This window comes from Delphinus delphis, chromosome 6 (assembly GCF_949987515.2).
Source record: "Delphinus delphis chromosome 6, mDelDel1.2, whole genome shotgun sequence".
NCBI classification, from domain to species: Eukaryota; Metazoa; Chordata; class Mammalia; order Artiodactyla; family Delphinidae; genus Delphinus; species Delphinus delphis.
In genome coordinates, this window is record NC_082688.1 from 83,097,352 (window position 1) to 83,114,071 (window position 16,720).

Sequence of the window (16,720 nt, forward strand, 5' to 3'; positions counted from 1 at the left end):
ACTGTTGAGGTTTATATGTCGCTCAGATTTGTCAACAGTGACCTTCTGGCAAAGTGAAAAAGCTTTTGAAAGATTACCTCTGGTGCTTTATACCGCTTCTGTGCTTAAAAATTTTCCCCCAGAGAACCTCTCCCCTTGGAATCTGTTACCTCAGAGTTGGGGGTTTTACTCAGCGAGGCCACAGGAAGGAAAGGGTGTCCTCTGATGATGGAGAAGCGAAGAGCAAGTCCCTTGGTTGAACTCTTTAAGTAAGGCTCCACTGTGTGCATGGCAGATGCTTCAGAGCCCGAATTCCTGGAGGAATTTCAACATTGTCTTCTCAGTATCATCCTCCTCCAAAATGATTGAATGCTGTGGGAATGTGGATAGCCTGTCCTGGGCCAAAAGGGAATCAGAGGAAAAGCAACTGGGATCAGTGCGTTTCTAATTGTTGCAGGGAGTCCAGAAGCAGATATCGCTGGCCTTCTGACAGCATGTGGAGTGTTTGAACATGACAACTCTTGCATTTCTGGGGGTAAATGTGAAGCCTGGAATCTGTTGAGAAATGTGTGGCCTCTACTGCACCCTTCCCGGGGAGCTCGGACAGTAGCGTGCTTTGGTAACGTCGAAGGAGGGGACAGCTGCACCGGGACTGGAGCAAGGGAGCCCATGATGGGAAGGTTTTATTGACAAGATGCAGAAAGCTTAGCATAACACATGTCCATTTTCCACCTCTGGGTTTAAGCTCTGGGTGATCGGGGCCTGTCAAGAATCATAAAACAGGGATGGTTAAGGATATTAGAAAGGACTTGTCTGTGTAGCTATTCTTGGCAGAATTTCCACTGTTTACTAACACTGGTGAGCTAGGCTCAAGATGAATACAACTGGTAAGCTTGCCTTTGCTTTGAGTGTTCTGTGGCTTCTAAATTGGCTGTGTGAGGACTTGCTTGCAGAATTAAGCCAGAGTGTATCATTAAAAGCAACTTAAATACACATCCCCTTGAGAGAGTGTTTTTAAAAATTACCTATAGGGCTTCCCTGGTGGCGCAGTGGTTGAGAGTCCGCCTGCCGATGCAGGGGATACGGGTTCGTGCCCCGGTCCGGGAGGATCCCACATGCCGCGGAGCGGCTGGGCCCGTGAGCCATGGCCGCTGAGCCTGCGCGTCCTGAGCCTGTGCTCCGCAACGGGAGAGGCCGCAGTAGTGAGAGGCCCGCGTACCAGAAAAAAAAAAAAAAAAAAAAAAATTACCTATAATAGCAGTTGGCTGCCTCCTGCCTAGTTTAAGATTCAGCTAGCTGGGGAATGTCGTTATCCCTACAAACTGTGATAATCCCCATATAAGAGGGAAAATGGATCTTGGAGGTTGGGGGATGGATTACCGTGATATTTCGTAGGGAATTCAAAAAAGTATAATACAACAACTTTTGTTTCTATTGCTGTGCTTCTTACAGAAAAAGTAAAATGTGAGGAAGAGGTAGAGATTTGCTGGAGGTGCTGAAACGTCCTGGGGGGCTGGGCAAACGCACGTGGTCTTGCTCAGGAAATAGCGATTAAGGCTTTCGTTTAACCAGTACACATTTGTCTTCTCCGCACATTGGATTTTGCCTTCTCATTGCCCTCCCTTTGTCTTTCCTCCATATCCTTTTCTTCCTGTCTTCCTCTTAGCTTATTATAGTAACCCTGGCCATTGGGAGCCTTCTGGAAGACCCTGCACCTATTCAGGATACTGTAGAATCCTGTGTACTATACTAGGGGGCTTTGTCTACTTTCCCTGTAGGGCGTGTCTGTCAAAAGCCACTGAGATCTTAATTGTTTGCACGTTTTCAATGAATGTAGACGTTTATCTTTGTGAATGTATTTTTGGTTGCAAACATTATAGGTCAATGGTTGAATTGTTTAGACAAGATACAGTAGACTGTATTTATGGGTATATACGTTCTGAGACTCTGGACTGGAAAGTTTAAATCTGGTATGAAAAATGTTATGGTTATTGCTTTAGTATAAAGACATCCATGTAATGACACTACAAATAATGTTATGGCTAAAGGCAAAACAGGGAACTTTGCTATGGGATTGGACCATTATTTTGCGCGCAAAAGTGGTGCCGCTGCTGAGAGAATATACAGAAAGTGGAGCATAGTAATAGGACAGGCCGATGCAATTCTAGTCGACCAGTTATTTGTAAGTTTATTTAGTAATACTTAGTAGTAATTCATACTCATGAAGCACATTTTCATGTCAGTAGTTTCATTCCAGTCTCAGAAAGTAACAAGCAGATACTATTTTGCATATTTTACACATGTAAGCAGATGTAGAGGTACAAAAAAGTTAAGTGATTTGTCCAGAGAGTGGTGAAAGGATCAGATCTTTGAACTTCTAGGACGTCTTTCAGTACACTGTACAACAGGAATCCTAGATTCATGCTGGGAGTTTCAATGAGAGCGTGCTCTAAAGATGTTCAGAGAACAGAGAGGAAAGCTGCATATTGAATTACAGGAGAAGGAAGTAAAGAAATTGGAACCCTCACACATTGCTGTTGCGGATATAAGATATGTAGTGCAGCCACTTTGGAAAACAGTTAGGCAGCTCCTGAAAAGGTTAACCGTAAAAGTACTATATGACCCAGCACTTCCACCCAAGAGAAATGAAAACATATATCCACACAAAAACTTGTACACGAGTGCACATAGCTATATTATTCATAATAGCCAAAAATTTTAAACAACCCAGATTTCTATCAATTGATGAATGGGTCAACAAAATGGGGTGTATCCATGCCATGGAATATCACTTGGCAATAAAAAGGAATAAAGTAATGATGCATGCTACAACGTGAATCAACGTTAAAAACGTCAGGCTAAGTGAAAGAAGCCCCAAAGATCACATATTATATGATCCCATTGATGTGAAATGTCCAAAATAGGTAAATCCATAGAGGTAAAAAGTAAATTTGTGGATGCCCAGGGCTGGAAGCGGGGAGAATGGGAAGCGACTGCTAATTGAGATGATAAAAATCTCCTAAAATTAGATTGTAGTCATGGTTTCACAACTCTTTGAATATGCTAAAACCCACTGAATTGTACACTTTAAATGGGTGAATTTTAGGTATGTGAATTATAGCTCAACAAAGCCATGAAAAATTACAGGAGAGTATGTATTTTTCCAACTCCAGGCCCAGCCTCAGTTATCAGCAATGATGATGACTCTGCCAGCCCACTCCATCACATCTCCAATGGGAGTAACACTCCGTCGTCTTCAGAGGGTGGCCCTGATGCTGTCATTATTGGAATGACCAAGATTCCTGTCATTGAAAATCCCCAGTACTTTGGCATCACCAATAGTCAGCTCAAGCCAGACACATGTAAGTACTGCTGTTTATACTTATTGGCCCATTTGCTGCATAGCTGTATCAAGCAGTATGCTTATCAGAGTCCCTGACGAGGATGACTGAGGGGAGGGTACAGTGTGAAATGTCTGAGTATCCTTGGGGCTTTGAGCCCAAGGAATAGATCATTTAGTTTGTTGATTATGGAGTTCTCAGGGTGTGTCTCCTGCTGGGATTGGAACTGTGGGCAGATACTGACTTCTCTTGAGATCCATTTTCCAAAACCATTTGTCAACATGAAGTTGGAATCAAGGCATGCTTATCTTGAAAAAGATAGACAGAAACCAGAAGTGTCATTAGAATGCACATACATCAGTTACAGAAGACAAGCAATTGGTGGGATTTAAATTTGGTCTATTGAAAGTCCTTAAAATATACACTAATGGTAGTCAGGAATGCTCTGTGTTGCACACAGGTGGTATCAATTTAGGTAGTTCTGTTTTCTTTGTTCAGTCCTAGTTCCCAGTATGAGGCTTGTTGTGATGTCACAATAGCAAAGGGACATCACAACAGATGGGCTGCCTGTTAAGTACACTGAGTTATATTTCTTAGAACCAAATTAACCCACTAGCCTCTGTTGGGAAACTTGGAATCTTTATCTTATCCTATCTTCTGAGCCAGTGCTCAAATATAGAGGCTGGAACACAGCCTGAAGGACAAGAAATAAAGTCACAGTAGACAAACAGGCTTATGCCAGTGGAACTCCAGGCCTTCCCTTACACATGAATAAGGGGCCATGAGGGCTAGAATATCAGGTGGCTAAGGTCCCAGGGGTTCTCTGGCACTGACAAGTGGGTACCTTTTGTCTATCTGCATGTTCTTGCCCCATCTTAAATACTGTTCTCCTGCCCTGTCTCAGGTAAGGTAGGACTATTTCAAGGTTAGATATTGGGGACTGACTTTCCATTGAGAATGCTCATGGATAAGGGGACTTAGCAGTGAGTATCTTTTCAAATATAAAGGAACATCTGTAATTTCCTCCTATTCATTCAAATTTATCCTGAGGTATGTTTAACAATGGATTTGAATTTAATCATTAGGGTGAACAGTATTACAGTCTTGTAATGTGTGAGACTGAACCTCAACATAGCTTTCAGTTGAATATGTAATATGATAAGATAAATAGAATAGCATATGTGAAGAATATTGAGCTCCTTGAAATAAAAGGTATTCTTTGAAATCAAAGTATTATTAATTCTAATATTATTATTATGGTGTGAACATGATGTGTGGAGGTTTGCTTAAAATGTGCATTCTTTGTTGAGATAAGCATCCTCCAATGGTTCCTGAAATGCCCTGCATGTGTAACAAATACTGAACAAAGCAAAGCAAGATAGTGTAATGAGAGATTCTGTCATCATTTTGATTGTTCTCCCTAGGAACAGAGTACTTTGACACCCCTGACACCACCACCAGCACCAGTCTGTATGATGTACTTAGTTAACCTGAGACTGCATTAAAATTGAAGTTGACTAAAATCAACCTGTACTCAAAAATTTGCTTTTCTTTGTCAATGGAAGAAAGATAAAGCTGAATAATCAAGTAGATAGCATTAGCCTAGCAAGTCCAATAAGAGAAAATGAACCAATGAGCAAGAAAGCAAACAAATGAGAGCTTATAGAATCAAGTGAGCTAGATGGCTTCTGAGTCTGTGGTTCTTTCTAGAAGTGCTTTCTTCCCTTAGAAGTTCCACAGGAAAATTTCCAAAGGTCATTTCCTTAATCTAGAGTTCATAGAAGTTTTTACAAAGGTTTTGGATTAGACATTTTGGTAATTTTGGAGGAGTCTTGGTTTTGTGGCTCAGCCACTCCCACTTAGAAAGAGTTGGAAGAGTTGAGGAGACCTGCAGCTTCCCCTCAGCTTCTGCCCTCTACCAGAGGGCACCAGACCATTGATTGTTTAGTTGTTCCTTATAAAGTCTTGTTGGGTCCTTCACTCAGCAGTCCTTACTGGCTCAGTGTTCTCAATCACTTAGTATCTTATATCAGAAGAAGTTTTATTTCTTCCAAGCATCAAGCCATATGCTCTTTCATGATTTTAAGAACACTTAAAATAACACATCTTCCATAAATCCTTTTTCAAAGAAATGGGAATGAAGAAGCAATTTACTTCTCTCATTCCCTCTACCCTTTCTTAAATGCCATCCTTTACCCCATACTTTTTATCTTTATCTTCAATGTATCTGTTGCCTTTTGTGAAGTCCTGAGTATGACCACTCTGGTGTATGTTTCTCTAGTCTTGATTAGGTTAGATTGTAAGCTCCTAGAGAGCAGAAACTATACTTGTTGAACTACATCTTCGTAGCATGGGACATGATGTGCCTTTGATGTTGGCCAGATGTTGACCAGATATGGCTATATATTGCTGAAATATTAATTACTAACAGACTGGTAACAAGCATAGAGGACCTTTTACATTGACCCTTTTACATTGGGTCCTTTCCTATTAAATTTGCCTGTGTAGACTTTGTTAGATGTATTTTTAACAACATGTTAGCCAGTTTAAATAGATTTAGATAGCAAATTTAGCAGAAATAAGCCTTTAACAAAAAATCCTTTCTTTGAAGATCCTAATTGTAGTCGTTCAGAAATTTAAATATTTCAAAATGCATAGATCTGATGTACAGAGGTATCTGTTGCTATAGACCCATGATATTTTGGGAGCTTAGCTTTCAGTTAAGTTATTCCCATGAAGTATTTTTACAACCAATCTCTAAAGAAGGGCTCTTCCAAGAAGTTGGATAGGTTACATCTGAAAAACAAATTTAAGAAGCTCTCAGAAAAAGTATGGAATTTTTCCCATGTGCTTAAAGCAAAATATCACATAGACAGTACACCACCAAGCCCTGGATCCATCAGAGGCTTGGGTCACAAACCAGCACTTTTACTTCTCTTTCCTAAAGCTGCCTGCTATTCAAAGATGTTGGCTTTATATGTGTGCTCTTACAAACAGTGATCCCAGCTTATTTCACTGAACTGTAAGAATCTAATGCAGAAGGTGAAGTTCAATTCATTACATATTTATTGGCTACCCACAATATTCCTACAATACTAAGAATTGGAAATTCGGTCATAATGATGGCATGTTCCTTGCCCTCAGGGAGTCTCCTTGGGGAGGCCAGTGGTGAAAGACTTCATCGTATAATCACAATGCACTATGATAGCATAGCTTAGAGCAAGGATCCTAAACCCTGACAAGGATTGGGCAGGTCAATATGAGAGAAACAGGCTAGATCAGAAAGATGATATGGTATAGTGAAGGTCATGATGGCATGTGGGCTTGGTATTACCAGATACTCCAAGTTCTCCAGAGAGAGCAGACATTTTATATTTTATGTGAATTCTCCAAGATTTAAAACGCTGGGTGGAACCAACAAAATACATCAGCAGAGTCAGATTTGGTCCACAATCCACCAACTGTTTGTGACCTTAAAGATCAATGAATACATACACCTTGTTTTACAGACAATGCTCAGAAATGGCTTGTCCAAAAGGAATACAGCCTCCCTGCTCATGTAGCTTTGCTCTAAAAACAGAACAACAAACAAACAAAAAATCATGATTAAACCATATTTCTTTAAATGATGTGTAAGATCATTTGAGTGAAGGATGATGATAAATTTTATCCCCCTAAGTAATTTTTCACTCTCAGGAGCTATGTGAGGTTTTCATTTACAAAGTCCAGAGGTTGTTTGCAGGATTTTAGAACAATCTGAACAGGGCTGAATTGCTCCTGAGCACTTTCCAATAGCAAGTCTGTCTACTTTATTGCAGGGCCCAGAGGTTCCCCCAAGACCGCCTGATAATAATTTGGTATTTGGAGGCTCCTGTGTCACTGCAGGAACTAAAGGAGGCTAAATCCATGCCTGATGGAGGAGAAGAGTTCTATGGTTATCTGCAAATTCTGGCCAGAGAACAACTTGACGTCACTCCTTAGCTTCCAAAACCTAGCCAAGCAAGAAGTTGCCTTCCCAAGAGAAAGCAGTGTGCTCTAATGACTAAACCCTCAAAGTGCTATGCCACTCTAACTATAGACCCATCTCCTCGATCAATCAGGATGGCAAGATGGAGCTGAGGAGCTCAGCAACATCAAGGCTGGAGTTGGTCTTTAATTCAACTAGTCTGTGTAGACGTGTCTGAAAACCACATCATCTGTCCGCACGGGGTGTTTTCCCAGTAGGACTGACCAACCCGGCTCAAGGGCAGCTGTGCTGCTATCCTCTCCTTGACTGCTAAGAACATTTTTGACAGGGTACAATGGAAACACACCTTCTGAGCTGGAAAAAAAAGAAAGAAAGAAAGAAAGAAAGAAAAAGAAAGAAAGAAAAAGAAAGAAAGAAAGAGAAAAAAAACCACTCTAACCAGCAAAACCCCCGAATCATCAATCTTGGGTTCTCTTGAAGGGTGGGAACGCGTTATAGCTTCCCCTGCAGGAAAAGCAAATGCCATAGACTCATTGTCATCCCTAGAATTGTGTCTTTCCTAGAGCAGCCTTGTAAATTAGCTAGGGTCCTAGGCGGAGGGCCTAAATTAAATGAGAATTGTCCTGAAATACATACTGTATGTGTTTGTTCTTACAGCGCATGCCCTCTGTGTATATCTAGGGCTAGTAACTCTGTGGCAGATGCAGATAAGGAATTCTGACTTTTCTCCACTTTAATTCCATTTCCAATGAAATGGATGTTTATTGACTTCCTGCAGCGTGTGCCATACTTCAAGTATTATCGTTCACGTGTGTATATATGTTCATGTGTGTGTTTTCCCATTGGTTACATGCTTATTAGGCAACTATGTAGATAAGCACAGATTCATAGACCAGCTAAGACTAAGGAGATTAAATATAATAAAGGGAGGGAGTGTTTTAACAGTAGTTGAAAAGATCACACAGGACACCCCTCTTGCGCCCCTTAACTGCCATACCCACCCCGTCATTGTGTTACCAACCAGGGGAGGGAATGGAAGTGGTATTTTTCACAGAACTGCAGAGGTTTTGAAAATGTTTGTAACATTACTTTGGGTACACATGAGCAAAAATTCTGAATCATATCCAAGACCTCAGGAGCTCGTTATATCAAGGGATGAGAGTTATCAGAGGTTATCTTTGAACTTCAGTGCAATCTGTGCCCATGGTCCATTTTGATGGTCCATTTGATGGAAGTAAAAACAGGCAGAAATAATTGCTATAGCACTTTCCTAGGTCCTTTGCCTACTAATTTTGTCTTTCAAAAGTATGTTTTCTTCTAAGTATTTAATTGGCCAAACAGTAACTGATTTGGGAACTGTTTATATCCCTTTGAAGGCCATGGCCTGCACTTTAAAAATAACCTAAGTCTGTTTTGCCCAGCATGAGTGTTAGGGGCGAGAGAACGCAGTTATTTTAGGATCCTTAGAAATTGCTTTGTTTATGGCACAGTGGGCTGACGACTCGTTTCATGGGGGTCTTCATGGCACGTTGCTCAGCCTCTGTAGGTCCCAGTCCAATTCTGTCTCTTGATGCCATAGTCCCCCATTGCCAGCTATAACAGCTTGATACTATATTCTCCTTTCAACTCCAGAGGACATGGCAAGAAGCTATCAAATAATGCTGAAAAAAAAGCAACTTGAGTTCCCTCGAAGAAAGGAAACGAATACATGCTGCACAATTACATGTAAAACGTAAGCCATGTTACAAACTCTATTGAGAAGGAGATTTGTTAGGAAACCAGTTTCAAGCACATTTACAACTAAGTAAAATAAGAGACATCATTCTATTAGCATTTGACCGCTGGGTGATATTATTTGTTATCAAAAAGGAAATACCACCCAGTTACAGGGTACCTAGACCTCTTAGAGAAAACAGTCCACCTTACATTTAATGACTAAAAGGGAAAAACAATTATAGATTTAGATCAGGGAGACACTCACAATGGTATTCTGATTTTACTTCCACATTATCGGCCAACCAAGAGGGAATTATGCACCCCTCACACATCAGACAGTTCAGTCCACTTTCACCAAATCATCAGTGATGTACTGGAAGCATGCAGGCAGATGCAGGATGCTACTGCATTTCTTCTGGGTATGTCCCAACGCCCAGCCCAGCTGGAGAGTGGATACCAGCATGATGAATTTACCAAATGCACCCCCATTTTGGTATCTGGTTGGTCACTCTTGCACGTGCCAGCAGATTGGGGACCAGGACCAGCTCAGCAAACACATATGCAGAGGAACCTCTTATGTTGCTAAGCAGCTCCTGCTACCCAGATGCTTTGAACACTGAATGCTCCCTGTCGTTAAGGAGAAATGAAAGAACGGGAGTTTTTCTTGGATGCGATGCTCGCTCACAGTTCAATTCTTCATGGCAGCTAATGTAACAGAGTGCAGGTTTTCTCCTTGTGAAGTTTTCTCTGCCTTTGCTAATTCTGCCAGCCAGAGAGGGTAAGCCACCATGGTTGGGATCTTCTCAGATTAGTCATTATGCCAGCTCTCCTTATGAAGTGCAGCCATGCTGCCTTTCATTCACGATGTTGTACTTGTTTATTTGTTTGCTGTTTTTCTTGGTAGTTGTTACTTCTCTTGAAAGGCATGTAAGATGAATTTGCTCCACACCATGGACAGGAAAGAATTGGAGAGAGATCTACTTAGTTCAACCTGATAACCAAGCACAAAGGCAGTCTCACTCCTTGAGCTCAGCCTCTAGGAGGAAAGCTGCTTCCTGAGATGGAGACAGCAGCCCAAAGGGTTCCTGAGTCCACGCTGCCCTCTGTCTGAGCCGGCTCCCTTTGGCTGAGAAGATGCTGTGTGTTTCTGAATGCTTGGGCTCCCTCAGGGAGGGAAAAATTAAAAGGCGGCATTTGTGGCTCAAAGGAAAAGGACATGTCAGTATCACAGTGACCTCCCCTCCACCCGCAGGGCTGAGGAGGTTCTTAGGCTGCAAAACTTTCAGTTTTAAAACTGGGACAGTCCTGGGCAAATGATAATGGATTGGTCACCCTAGTTGGTATAGCTCTGATGATTTCTGCTACTAAGACAGAATTAAGTCCTCCTTACCCAAAATGCCTGCAGATACCCTAAAATGTGATTCTTTAAAATAAATAATATAGGTTGTAGTTGGAAATTTGGAAAACATAAGAAACAAAGATGAAATAAAAACTCATCTATAATTCCAACAGAGATAATTGTTGATAATATCCTTTGGATATCCAACTTCCTCATCTTATGAGTGTCCTTTTAACCTCCTGTGATATAAAGTCTAACCACTTGTACCCTGGCCTTTATTTGTACTGGGCTTTGTTCATATTTCTATAGTAAAGGCTTGTCTTGGGTGAATTGTGTTGGAAGGTCCATAGGAGGCTTGCTGGGTATATTATTGTCAGTGTCAGATTTTCTATTTGCTTGGTGAGGCATAGGGATTAAGACAGAGCTGGGCTGGACTGGCCATGGCAGGTCGGGTTTCGAGGGACCGTGAATCCAGAGGAGCTTAGCTTTTCCAGGGTGAGTGTCACAGAGGAGACGAGCCTTGTGTTATGGGCCTGGAGGACTCAGGGAGCAAAAGGGTCCCGGATCTGCCAAGGCAGGCTGAGCACTCCAGTTTAGGGTCAGCTCTCTGGATGACTCCAAATGTAGTTGTCTGCTCCGCTGGAGCAGATGATCAGTTTTTGCCCCCAGTTCTTCACCCCAGCTGGGTAGCTCCTTTCAGAGAGCCAAGCGTGCTGGATCTGAAAGGGCCAGTCTGGTTACATCTGATATGATTCTCACTATTTAGAGATGCCTTTTCTTCCACCCAGGATTCCTCGGCTGTGCAAGGACCTCTGATGAATTGGAATCTCCCCTTAATCATTCAGCCTCACCTAAACTTGATGGAGTCAGTAGCCTAATATTCTCCAGTCTTCCCCTCATGAAATGCTTCCTCTTCTCATGTCTCAGGCATCAAGGCCCGAGCTGGGGCTCTGGCCAGGGGACTTCTATCAATAGTATGACATACAGGAGTATTTCAGAGTTGGCATTTTGCACAGTAATATTAAAGTTGATAGGTTCTAAAAATGAGTTCAGAACACATATATTCCTATGATTTGTAAGAGATTAGATTTGTGCGACTTTGAACCAAAGGGATTGGGAAGAATTCTAGGAAGGAAACAATAATCTAATGCCTAGTTTCTCTATTCTGCTTATCAGTTACTATATACGTTATGAGTATGGGTAGACATCAACATGCTTTTTACCCTGTTGCTATTATTTAGCACATTTATTTAACCATGCCATTGACCTTCTGGGTGCATTAAAGTAGAACCCAGGTCATTATGAGATAATGATGGCATTTAGACTAAGTGCAATATTCCTAATGTTCCAATAAGTGGTTGGTATAGAGGGGACAGGATACCATCCCACACTATCTAATTATATCAAAAGAGCTAGTCTCCATATTGTGGAATGCTTTCCTTAGAGGAGATTACATGATATATCTGCTTATAAAATAAGCAGAGGTGACACCACTGAGTTGCCATCTCACATGTTTTCCTGAAAGAATGAAGGATTTTCAGATCTGTTTATACTCTCATACCCACTACCGATCCCCACCCTTGCTCCTGAAAGGAGTTTGCTTTTTACAAGTGAGTTTGTTTTTATGAGTGAGTTGCTAATGAACAGAGAGAAGCTAACTGGTTACCCAGGGACCTAGTCTTACTTTCTATTAATAGAGTACTCCGGCTAGCTGGACTAATTGGCCTCACATTGTCTCTATCCTGGCTTTACTTCCTCTGACCCATGAACATCAAGTCCTTTTTTGCCCATCTCATTCTGTCATCTTCCCTCCTTTTCTCTATATATTAGGGTTCAGGAACCATGATGCTAATGATGACATTTCATCCAAGTTCCTAGTTCCATTAATGCCATTTCCTGATATCCAGAGAAGCAGTTATGATTCTGTCTCACTGCTTAAGCCTTATTTTGAGAGGACCATTTTCTTCTTTTCCAAGTGCTGTTCACTTTTAGGATATTTCTCTCCCTCTTCAGAGCCTTAGTTTTGACTAACATACCTTTGTGTACATATAAGGTTTTAGTTTTCCTTGAGCCCTACCTAGACCTTTATCAACATTGGTTTTGGAAGAGGAAAACTCTCATTTTCTTAGTAACAGTTTGATGATGGGGAGCTCTGCCTTAGATTCCTGAACTCCTGAGCTTTGAGGAAGAAGACAACGGCCAAGTAGCAAAGGGAATGACCTTATCACTCACTTCCTGAGTCATGCGTCTCCTCTGGGCTTGTGTATACTCTCTGCTGTTTCCTGCACATTGCATCCCAAGTTTTAAATTAAAGTGGATCTTAGCCGGAATGGGGTCTAATGACTGATGCATGGGTACAGTCCTTGGTGTTAACAACCCAGGGCCTTCTTTTGTTCTTGTAGAAGAGATCTGTGTTTTCGAGGGCCAAGCTTCTGCATGGGGGCCAAGCTATGGGAGGGGGTTGTGAGGTTGGGGGTGAATCCATATGGTCTTCACACCTTCTGCCCACTTTTGGAAAGAGGGGGCTTGTGTGGATTGGTATGGATGACATTCCCCAAGCAGATCCTTCTGCTAACGGGCACCCAGTGTGGGTGTTAGTGTGGTCCTCTCTCGGAGGTCTCCCTGCTTCCCCATGACAAGCAATGAACCCCTTACCGCTTGCTGGGCACCTGCCTGCTGCTTTGCCGTGCTGGTCTCAGCACGGCATCTCCCTCTGACGCTGCACCACGATCTGCAGAGGTGGGAGACGGAGGGATCTCTGTTGACTGCTACGTGTTGCTTAACTTTATTTCCCTCTCTTATGTTTGAAGAGAGTGGACCTGAAACATGACCTGCATTCTTTTACTATGTTCAGAACCTCCAGGGCTTGTCCACACATATGTATAAATGATAATAGAGCTTGGAAATCTTTATTATACAGACACGCTGATGGAAATGAGATCTGTTGTATTGGAATTTGTGATGTAGTTGATCAGTCAGAACCAAACTCGTACACCAATAAAGACAAGAGTGTCAGATTAATGGTCTCCATTGCCTACTTTTTATCACCTACTAATAATTATTTTTACATAAACTGGAGAATATAATTCAGTGTTGGGATTCCTAAAGGCACTACAGACAGCCTCGTAGAAGTTGTCCCGCTGATTCCCATTTAGCTCCCAAGCAGCCCCCTCTGCACCCAGCAGGGCCAGGATTAGGGTAATGTGGGGAGGCCCTCAATTAAAGTGCAGAATTTAAAGGGGCACCAACAAACTCAGCCATCAAGGTAAATCATATTTCAATGCAATATTTTAAAAGCCAAAAATTAATGAAAGAAATCTATGAAGAAAATTTTAAAATTTTTAATTAAGACAGGATTGAGAGGGTGGGGATTAGGGTGAGGTGAGTGCTACAAATTCAAGGTCAAATACTGTCGTTATTTGAAATTTCAAGTTTTTTTCTTCATAGATGTTTTTGTTAAATTTTTTAATATTACATTAAAACATTATTCATAATGTTTTGATATTTTATATTAACTATAAATGGAATATAATCTTTAAAAATTGTGAGTCACTATATTGTACACCTGAAACATATGATATTGTACATCAACTATACCTCAATAAAAAAATAATTTAAATAAAGGGAAAAAATAAAACATCATTCATGTCGATTACTGAATTTGTGGTGCTCCCTTAAATTTTGTGCACAAGGCAAGAATCTCACTCCCCTCACCCTAGCTTGGCCCTGGACTCAGGCTCCTTCTGGCCAGGATCTTGTGTAAACCTCTGGCCTTTGCAAAGCTCTGTTTTGTATACATTAGCTGCTGGGTTGATTAGCTTTCGGTCTTCTCTCCTTTCCTGCATTCCTGGCCTAATTGTCCTTCCTCCCTCCATCCCATCTGCCCCTGGAGATACATTTCTCTGACTCCCTTTTGCTCAGCCAGCCTCAGCATCCCTGGCACTAACCATCCTGTGATATCTGCTGAAATATCTGCATAGATGGGCACTCTCATCTTCTGATGGCCTTTTTTCTGTATGTGACTCTCCAGAATGAGGAAATGAATCAAGACTGCCACAAAAAAAAAGAAAAAAAAAAAAAGAAAAGAAAGAAGAAAAGAAAGAAAGACAAGAAAAGAGAGAGTCTTTTAAAAAGGCAGAAAGGATAGGAGGGTCCAGGGATCTTCTTAGCAAATTTGAGAATTAATCTAGGGAAAAATTGGATAAAATTTTTAAATATAAGTGAAATTAAAATATATATTAGATATTGCTTCATTTCCCCACATTTGGAGTTGTAGTGTTAGATTTGCTAAGTTAGAGATACATACTCTTTGAGATTTAAAATACTCCATTTTCACTTAGCCTATTCCTTAATGTCATGAGCCCCTTTTGTAATGTGTGCATTTTTGATTATTTTAAACAACCAATATCAAATGCCTTTTATGTGCCAGGCCTTATGAGTTGCATTTTCACATTAAAAAAAAAAAAAAAAAAAGGAGGAAGCCCTGTCAGCACTGCAGGATAGATATTATTACTCTGTTTTATAGATGAGAAAATTAAGGCTCGGAGAGCTTGAGAGGAAAAATAATGAACCCAAATTACAGCCCCAATGTGGGGGAGTTTCTGTTCAGTCCCCAGTCGGCCTCCCTGAAGTCTGGGGCTCTTTCCAGCTGAGTGCGCTGCTGATCTTTTCCAAAAATAGCATGGAGCAATTTTGAAACTCTGCAAGAGGAATTGTAATGTTGGTGTTGTACCTTTCATGTGGGCTTATCAAGGTAGGCTGAGGGTATTAACCTTCAAACATGCAGCAGGGTCGAGCCAGACAGCGGGGAGTGGGTTTATTGCTGGGGAGAAAGGAGCCAGTAGTAGGCTGACCCCGGGCCCAGTCTCTAATGTAAGGGTTGACACAGGGGTCACTAGGGAGGTCTTCTCAATGGAGTCGTTACCAGAAGTACTAAGTAATCATGAATAATAAACTCTTATTTTTATTTTTTCTGGTTAAAATCATGTAAAATCCCTCTTCCCCCACCCCAACCCACTCTAAAATGTTGGCCTTTTTTGTTTTATTTCAGAAAACCCTAGGAAAAGAATCCTATATCATAGATCTCTGACTCTTTCTTGGACACCTTCACTCCTCTGAGATAAGCACATCACTTTTCCTAGGTGAACTTGATGTCTATCTCTCCAAAGACAGAGTTCAAAGAATACCAAGAGTTTTAGGAGCCAGATGAAGTGCACACATTTACTGAGGTTTGTAAACCAGTGTTGCGAGGGTTAAAGCACCCACAGCATCTGCCTGGGTCACCCTGTTCCAGGGAGACCAAGAGGACACAGGCTAATACTGCCTTCTCGATAACCATTCTACAGACAACCAATTTCAATGCCAGCCATGTGTGAACATCTTGTAGGACAGACAAGTCACTTTTCTGGCTTACCCTCTATGACTCATTGTTTTCATTTTCCATGCAAAGGTCCATGTTTCCAAATTGCCTACTCGAAAGGGGTCAAGATTCTTATAGATATTTAGCCTTTAAGGAGTCTTTTTAAAAAACAAGAATCACCTTTGGTAAGTGGCATTTCTTCCACGGGAAGAGCATGCATCAGGAGCTTCATAAGGTCAGGGAGCTGATATTCTAAGGTGTCTACTTGGTTACAGGGGCACGTACACCCACAGATTTGTAAGTGTGACTTCATGGTAATCTTGTAGTAAGTAGAGTAACACGTGCTCCCCCAAAACATCACATAGCAATGCCTCACTGCGCATGACGAGTGCAGATGAATTAGAAATGGGGAGGTTAGCCAAAATGAATAAATTCTTTTCTGACCCAATGTTTTACTCTCTTAATTATCTTAATAACTTAGAAAAGACCAGAGTTCGGGGTATGAATTATTCAGTTGCCGTTCAAAGGCCATCATAACAAATAAGGTTACAATCAAACTATTGTTTGTTGGAGACTTCTAGGCCCCCTAGACACCCATGCCTGTAACAGTACAAAGCTGTAAAGCTTGGGCAGCCCTTTAGTGTTTGTTAAGATGCAGCCCGAGAGCGGCTTGGAGAGACTACAGAGGATCAGACTTCACACAAGCAGAGTTGAAATATTTCCAAAGAGAATTTGATGAGTCTTTTGCTTACCCTGGAATAAGTATTGTGTGTGTTTTGCTTGTACCTACCATTTGCCAATATGGAAAAGTTTCCTAATGAAATGAAATCAAACAAATCTCTGACTAATGATACTGTGTGAAATCTTTAACAAAGAAACTCCCGGATAGGGCGGCATAGAGGGGATGAGGATGAAAGTTCAGATTTGGTTCAGCCTGTATAATCATATGTCTTTGTCGGATGATGAATGTGTATAATCAGGAAGTCACGTCTTACCCGGGAATTGAGTGGCAGTAGTCA

At 41.4% G+C, this 16,720-nt stretch overlaps 1 protein-coding gene across 5 annotated transcripts in view; it reads left to right on the forward strand.

The window, feature by feature from the left end:
- NTRK2 (neurotrophic receptor tyrosine kinase 2) overlaps nt 1–16,720 on the forward strand; it is a 378,936-nt gene that overhangs the window by 210,545 nt on the left and 151,671 nt on the right. For 3 of the 5 annotated variants that reach the window (XM_060014974.1, XM_060014975.1, XM_060014973.1), the window contains exon 13: nt 3,153–3,341. In XM_060014974.1, the coding sequence (XP_059870957.1) occupies nt 3,153–3,341 (189 nt within the window). Of the gene's footprint in view, nt 1–3,152; nt 3,342–7,138; nt 7,579–16,720 lie in introns of those variants that run through there. The other 2 variants (XM_060014977.1, XM_060014978.1) reach the window with 1 other exon arrangement.